The 8,463-nt window shown below is 25.4% G+C and overlaps 2 protein-coding genes across 3 annotated transcripts; both read right to left on the reverse strand.

Moving 5' to 3' along the window:
• Positions 1-887: 887 nt before the first annotated feature.
• On the reverse strand, positions 888-2,960 carry LOC108731796 (uncharacterized). The gene is made up of 3 exons (XM_018462299.1): positions 2,784-2,960; positions 2,329-2,510; positions 888-2,211 (listed from the first exon to the last, which is right to left on the reverse strand). The coding sequence occupies exons 1-3, from the start codon at positions 2,955-2,957 to the stop codon at positions 1,023-1,025; spliced, it is 1,545 nt and encodes a 514-aa protein (XP_018317801.1). The 5' UTR covers positions 2,958-2,960; the 3' UTR covers positions 888-1,022.
• A 2,120-nt stretch (positions 2,961-5,080) lies between these two features.
• LOC108731800 (activating signal cointegrator 1 complex subunit 1) lies at positions 5,081-7,928 on the reverse strand. Of its 2 annotated transcripts, none has more exons than XM_018462306.1 (7): positions 7,816-7,928; positions 6,810-7,043; positions 6,543-6,652; positions 6,027-6,345; positions 5,680-5,840; positions 5,387-5,499; positions 5,081-5,299 (listed from the first exon to the last, which is right to left on the reverse strand). In XM_018462306.1, the coding sequence occupies exons 1-7, from the start codon at positions 7,833-7,835 to the stop codon at positions 5,186-5,188; spliced, it is 1,071 nt and encodes a 356-aa protein (XP_018317808.1). In that variant the 5' UTR covers positions 7,836-7,928; the 3' UTR covers positions 5,081-5,185. The 2 variants fall into 2 exon arrangements, with proteins under 2 accessions (XP_018317808.1, XP_018317809.1); XM_018462307.1 differs by having other exon boundaries at positions 6,810-6,996; positions 7,816-7,847.
• Between the last annotated feature and the right edge of the window lie 535 nt (positions 7,929-8,463).

Below are 8,463 nucleotides of genomic sequence, written 5' to 3' on the forward strand. Positions count from 1 at the left end.
TAGTCGTTAAAAAATATATGATTTTATTATCTTATAATTAATACATGTAAGTCTCTATAACAATACAAACGTTTATTTTGTGCCATACATACAAACTTATCCAAGCAACACAAAGTCTAAAATTGTGACACAAGACGTCTTTAAGTCGTCTTTAAACGCAAAAAACGTCTTATGATCCGATTTTAGATACTGTTGTCTGGGTTAGATCACAATCTTCATTCAGCTGCCCTTTACTAATTAATTTAGGTTTCGAATGCGCACATTTAAATCTCAGAGTATTATGTTCTAAAATTATGGAATGTCTATTTAAATATGACCATTAGAGCTTCTTTGCCTAATTTAGAAACAATTTTTTATAAAAAAAATATTAAAGAAATTTGATTGAACTTCACATTAAAACTGTAGATAAAAAAATTAAAATAAAAAATAACTTGAAGAGTTAATTGAAAAATATAATTTCATTAATGGTTTTTCATAGTTTTTTTTTACTATTCGAAAATTAATTCGCAAAAAACATTGTAGCTTCTATGTAGAAAATACTCGTGGAAGCCTTAAAAGTATTATTCCGAAACTATAAATATAATTGACATTTTTATTGAAACAAAATTAATTCTGTAAATGGATCAATAATTTGTAGAAAAAAAGGATATTTGTTAATCTTGAAACATTCGTATGCGTACATTTACAAAATTTTTTTTGTACTTTATACATACATTATATAGAATTTTTATATCTATACATGTATTTATCAAAATAATTTATTATAGGAAAAGTATACTAAGAAAATGAATAATGAAATTACATTTTTTAAATCAGTGCACACCTTATATTTTAAGTAAACTATTTGTTACTTCTATTGATATGCATAATTTCTTTCGTCTGTAATTTATATTGAATTTTTAATCAATTCATAGCTTCATGTAAATTTGTATTTAAATGATTTATATTATGATGTGTGAAACAACAATTTCACAAAGTTGTATGTACTTATGTCTGCAGATATTTCTAAGTAATCGATTTAATTATATAAAAGCACAACCAAGAATTAAGAGCAATATCGCAATTGGAAAAATCATATACGCGCCCATTCGTGGCTGACAAATAGAAATTAGTATGCCAGCGTCGTCCATCTCATTATGCTCTATACCGTCCTTAGTTGGTATTTCGACAATTACCCTATCCGCTGACAGCAGGTTTATACGAAATGAGCATTCAGTTTGATTAATACACGATTTAGTCACATTTTCATATTGAAAAGTCGGTTTATATATATCAAAAATCGCATAAATATCATTGGACACAATATCGTTATCACTATAAAAAATATAATAATAATAACCATCTTGTCCCACATGGTGATTTGCCTGTATGTGTTTACTATTAAGCAAATAGGAAATATTAGTACATTGATCTGAAGGTTGAAATTCATGAGCTAACAATATTTCACCATTGTAACAATTTAATAAACCAGTTTCAAAACTGGAAATAGACGACTCTTCGCTAGAATCAGATGTATAATTTTTGTCGGCATTTCCACCATGCTTAATGCCTTGATCTAGTAAGGATGGTGGCTTTAAGAGTTCTCTACTTCTTTTAAATCTTTTGGTATCCATTTCATCTCTCTCCTTTGTTTCTTGTTCCTTTCTATCATTGATTATATATGAATTCAATGTTTCTTGTAATTTTTGTATACGCATTTTTTTATTGTAATTATAGACTCCTTTTCCTCTTTGCTTTATTATTTTATTTTTATTTATATTCGACATATGACGTTTAGTATGTCTCCATTTTCTAATGTTATTATTCACACTTTTTTGTTTATCACCTATATATTTATCAAGATAAGACGTTGCAGTATGATACAATGTCTCTAAATGTTCTAAACTCTTCATCAATTTTTCATCCGCAATATATGCCCGCGTGCCATTTTCTAGATTTGTTTCGGAAATTCTTTCTAAAGCATTTTCAGAACTCATATTTATAGCTGGTTTATCTACTTCATTGATATTATGTGTAGGTTTAGTAAGTTCAATTGTGGTTGTTTCTTTAGAATCAATTTCTTGTGCATTTGATTCATATATTATTTTAACTTGTTTGTTTGCATCTGGAAAGAAAATTTCTTGCGATTGCTTATTAATATTGTGTTCTAACAGCCCACAAGTACGTAGATTTTTCTCTCCTTTCACTACCAATATAGAAGCTCCTTCGAATCTGAAAATATTTTTCTTTTATATATGTAATATCCTATAAATAAATAAAATTCGAAAACTTACATTGGTAGATTGTCTCTAATCATAAAAAAAATATATTTCGTTCAATTTTCTTTACCTTGAACACACAGAAAGCGCTACAGTTGCATTTTTTAATAAATAAAATCCCCAGTATTCCAATGTATCATCTGGTAAATTCATGCTCTTTTTAAGTCTTATGTGTTTTCGTTTTGACGCTATCTCTGGTCGATGAGTCATTTGGAAAGCATTAAAAGTGCCATTCATTTTTAAAGTATGTTCCTATTAAAAGACATTCTTTAAATTAATTTAAAATTTGTTTGTGAAACATGACAACAAAATACCAGATTAAGCAAAGATTAAATACTAGATTAAAAGGACATATGTTCTTTAATAACAAATATAAATGAGATGCTTTCTTGTTATATATAATATATAGATATATAATAAAATTTTAGATTAATTTTTTTATCTATATTAATATTTAAGTAACTATATACTTGCACAATTTTAAAGAAATGTGATGACATTAAATATTTAATTTTCTTTTCTTACCGAACAAAATATTGTTGAGATCCCATCGTTAATTTCTATAATATCAGATTCTGTTACAGCATATGCAACATCAGCATAAAAAATATGCCGTAAACATAAAGGAATTATTATAAGTATGAATGGCAGAACAGCTGTCAACATGCACAAAATTATCAATCTTCTTATAACATCCATTTTTACTATGCCTATTAAACAAAATTGATAATATTATTATTACCGTTACTTAAAATATTAACAAATGAGATGAATTATTCATATGTATATAACATTATGTCTTTTTTTTAAATTGATGATACTTTATAGATTATATATATTCAGTTATTTCTCAAAATATAAGATAAGAAGTCTTAAACAAATTAATATTAAAATTATATAATAAAAAAATAAAACAAGAAATATATATATATCTAAATATTTTATATATATATACACTTGTTATATAATTATTTCTAAATGTTTTTTCTGTTTCTGATTAAGATCATATAAATTTGATAGTATTAAAAAAATGATGAACACTTGAAAATATTTTGATACATATTTTTATATAAATTTAGAAAAAATATATATATAAATTTTATGAGAGTGATATTAAAATTATTACCATATTATTATACTAAGCATAAAAACAAATAAAATGATTTTTTTAAAATCATCTTCTAACACTCTCGAAATTATTTATAGATTATAAATAAAAACACTTGTTCGTTTTAGAGGTTATGTCTTCTAATTTATTTAATAAAAAATATAAGCTTTGTTCACATATACAAGCATCAATAATTATAATACTTATAATCTTAGTATATACATCATTCAAGTTGTGTGCTTACAATTGCAAGTTAAAAATGAGGTACAGACCTTTTTTATATCATCCAATCTTTTCCGAAAAAATAATTATCCGTAGCCACCGTTTCATTATTTAGAGAATTTCGATATTCTGGGATTAGCTTTTTTTAACCAAATATTAATTAAATTTATTTAACAAAAGAGGTTAAGCGTTAATGAAAACGGTAAGCAGATAGAAACTGGATTCTATTGACAGTCTGATAAGGAAAATACATGATTAGGATTCGACCAATGTCGTAGCTGATTCGTCTATTATACTGATACACGAATGACATTTTTTTAATGCGTAGATAATTACAATACATGTAGAAGATAATATATCGAATCAATGCTTTTAATGAGACATTTCTTCTAGCCAACTCAGAGTCAATGTCCTTCAACGAAAAACGAATTGAGGAAAGATAATTATTTATTCCGATTTAGATTGAATATTTCTTTTTGTAATTGCATTATGTAAATTAAAATTCTAATAAAAAAAATTTACCTTTTCTTCCTCTATTCTTTGTTGTTTTCTAGATTTCGTTATAAAAGGATTTGCTGTATATTAACCTTAATATCTTTTTACATTCAAATTCGATTTTTACACATAAACTTGTTAATACAATAATTTAGCTTTATAACTTCTTGTCCTCTAATATAAGAAATTATATATTTCGATATTCGTAAGTGTTTTATGAACATATTATAACTTCTCTCCAAAATTTTCTTAGCACACATTCCCTGATTCTATCTTTTATAAATATCTACCCTTATACTCTTTCTACACTTTCTTTTTCCCCTCTCCTAATCAGGAGAGAATTTTCTAGTTTACATTGAAATCTCTTAAAACTGTCTGAACCAATAGTCTTTCGATTACTAATGATTAAATTTCCGGAACTAAAATCGTCCGTTGGACGATAGAAAATTTGTAATAACTTAAATTTTAATTTGAATCTGTAAAATATTCTTATACATAAACAGGTATTTATGAGCACTCAAATCATTAAATGATAAAATGTTCATTAATGTAAAATAAAATTACACATAAAATAAAGATTAATATAGTCTCTATTTTGTTAGGTTTATTTAAATTATATTAAAAAAAAATCTAACAAGGGAAATTTCACAACTGTCCGGAACCGATTTGATTCACCACGAAAAGTTGTACGGTTTCAAGAGTATTCTTTTGTACTTTTGTTTAAAAAAATTTTTTACATCTTTTATACTTCTGACGATATTCGCCTCTCGAAAGAAAAATGTTTCACTCCTTAAACATGAGTTAGGGCACATATAAAAAAATAAGCGTCCCTTAAATTTTCGTGTTTAATAATATATTTTATGAAGAATTAAATCGGTTTCGGACAGTTGTGAAACTTTCCTTGTAAGATATATATTATAATACGTAAAACATTAAACAAAACAAAAACAAAATAGACTATTGAAAATATTATTATTATATGTACATATACTTCTGCTTGTGTGTGCGTGCGTGCGCGCTGTAGATATAGTAGATTTTTCTAACTTACTTTTTTTTTAATAAAAAGAGGTCATTACTATAATTATAGCACATATCCCTGTACTTAAAAAGTAATGCTACCTATTGATTTATAATAATCGTCTTTGGTAGCAGTATGAAGTTCAGATATATCAATCTTATTTAATATTGTTTTTCCAAACGGTGTATCCTTATATACCTAAAATATGAAATAAGCGTAATTATTTTTATATTATCAATTTTATAGCAAATATTAGAGATAAATCCAATTTATAAATCTTATTACTTTTAATATTTCATTTGCGTCATATCTTTCTTTAAACCTTGTTGAATCTTTGAATGCTGTATTCATTAAAGTAGCATGTAATTTTATTTTTTCGTATTCTTTTTCCATTAAACCTAAAATTAAAAATTAAACAATGATATAAACGAGATATTACAGTTAATATTAATAAAAATATATATTTTATAAAATTATATAATCAAAAAAGTTAACATAATTACTGTTTTGATCAAAATTGCACAAAATGTATTTCAAAGATATTCAATTCTATATAAGATATATAATATATTATTTACCTATATAAATAAAGTATTCAGCAACTTTATCAACGAGTTCTTGCAATTTTTCGTTAGATGCAATTTGTGCAAATAAAACTTTAACATCAGTAGGATCATCATTCATACATGCAACTCCTTGTAACTGTATATTTATTGGCCCTGTTTCTTCAAGAATAGGACTGTAATAGATTATGTAATTATTTAAGCATCTTTTGAAATAGTTATAATCTATCATATTTATGATACTGTAATATGTAATTACAAAACTAGATTATATGATATTAATTCAATTAATATCATATAATTTAATTTTGCGAGAATAATTATACATAATATGCTATTGTATAAAGTCAGATATATCTTACTCTATAATGTTTTCTTTACAATTTGTGAGAGCATCGATAGCATGCTTTTTTTCATTATCATCAAATAATTTAAGCATACCAATGGTAAGGTGTAATTTAGATGGATTTTGAAAAAGTGATTCATCAATATTGTGTGTAGTTTTGTAATACTTCTCCAATATATCATTCTTGAAAGAAATATATTTATCAATTATCTCTTTTTTATTTAATGGGATTGACAAAAAGTGTGTATAATGTATCTTTTTCTTTGAAGCTTCTATTAGTAAGTCAATTCTATGTCTTGCAGATATTATAGCTTTATGTTCCCGTCCAGTAATAACTACAAATAAATATATAATATTTAAAAATTTATTCAATTCACATATTTTTCTTATATTAATTTGCATTCTATAAAATATGATGTACATCATATATAATCATTTTATCTTTGTTGTTTATTGAACAAACAAGGATAAAATTATACTTCAAGCACATCATACGCTCTACAGAATTAAGGGAATATCGAATGATTTTTACCAATGTTTCCATCTTTTCCTTTTTTTGGTATATCAATAGTTGTTCTTGTGTCATGTTCCAATTTCCTGCGTGTCATACCTTTTGTACCAATTATGTGTGAATAAAAAATTCTAAAACATAACAAATGATAAAATATAAATTATTACTATGTTATTGTACAATCTATATTACTACAGTAAATAATCCTTATATATTATTAAATACTAATATTATATAATAATATATATATATTTATTATGATAAAATAATATTTAAAATGATTCTCACTTGGGTACGTAAAAAGTATGCTTAAACAATGTATCATGAGGAATTATCTCTATATCATTTTCAGATTCATCATTTGAACAAATTGATTCTTTATCCTCCATATATGGAGCTGATGTATGAATGTTTTTCCAGGCAGTATTTTCGTAAAATCTATAGCAGCGTCCATCAACCCAAGTTAATTCTGGTTCTAACACATCCATTATATAAAATGTAATATGTTTTATATAAAGACTCCTAAAATTTATATTAAATTACTGATACATTAATTTTTATAGATATACATATATACATTTTTATACATATATATATATAGCCTCGACATTTTTATATTAGGATTTTCGTTTCAAAATTACCTCAAGAATATGTTCTTAAGAGGAAATGCAATAGTTGTGAGATACCCTGTATATAATATAAATATATGTATTTTATATATATACATATGTAATAAACCATGCATAAATTCTCAGAATTAACTAAAATAATATTTTTTTATATTTTATCACTTATAAACAAAATACAAAAAGTTTTACAAAACGCTTCTCAATATAGATATTATACAGAAACTATATGAAACATAATGTTCAACAATTTAAACATTATATTAGCATTATACAGATGTAAAATACAATATAATTCAAATAATTTATAAAATTAAAGATTAAAGTATATTCATTACGTTAATATGCACGTATTTATGGTGTATTATAACATCGCAATGTTCAAATTTTTATTACGCACATACATATAACTTTAATAAACAAATTGTTTTAACATATAAATTAAATTAAATAACTGACATAACATAATCATGTTGCACATTAATCACTGCATTAATTAAAAATGTAATTTTATTATATTTTAATTTTGTGTTTAAGTTATTTGGAGTATGCTCCTTTAGATTAGAGGTTAACACGTAATACGTAGTCGTCTAATAATACGCAATACGTCATACGATAAATAAATAATTATCACATCGTTATTAGGCATATTTTTACATAATGCTCACCTTTTCAATGCATTCAACATTAAATATATTATTGACAGAAATATAATAAAATTGCTCCTTTTTTGAAGTGTATTGGTTATTGACCAATCACGAGGTACAATCTTCTACGAGAGCATGAAGTGAGACTGGCGGTGCGTTCGGGGAGACGCTAATAGCGCTAATTCTGTCATTCTATCTTCGTTGTTTATTAAACGTAAAACAAGGATAGAATGATACAATAGCGCTAATAGCGTCTCCCTGAACGCACCTTGGGACTTGGGCGAGACTATAGTATAAGGATAAGGGTATGCTCACGCGCACGCGACCAATCAAAATTGTCAGTGAAATGTCAGTGAATTGTAAGTGAAAGACACTAGATCAAAAACTTTTAACGATTTCGGACTAGTGTCGTCCACGAGCCAAGCATCGCGCGCTACGACAAAACATGAGGAACGGTAATGGATGTGAATACCGATACATTTCAATTTCAAGCCAAAAAACACCAACCCTGGACAGCTCTGATTTAAATAATACATTGTGTAATACGCTATAATAAATAAAATAAAAATAAAATGAAGATTTATTTTTATTGCTTTGAAAACTGGATGCAAATGTATGCAATATAATGATTTCACAGTTAAAAATTATGATTCTTTACTTAAAGTAATA

This window comes from Mycetomoellerius zeteki, unplaced genomic scaffold (genome assembly GCF_001594055.1).
Source record: "Mycetomoellerius zeteki isolate Tzet28-1 unplaced genomic scaffold, Tzet1.0 scaffold138, whole genome shotgun sequence".
NCBI lineage: Eukaryota > Metazoa > Arthropoda > Insecta > Hymenoptera > Formicidae > Mycetomoellerius > Mycetomoellerius zeteki.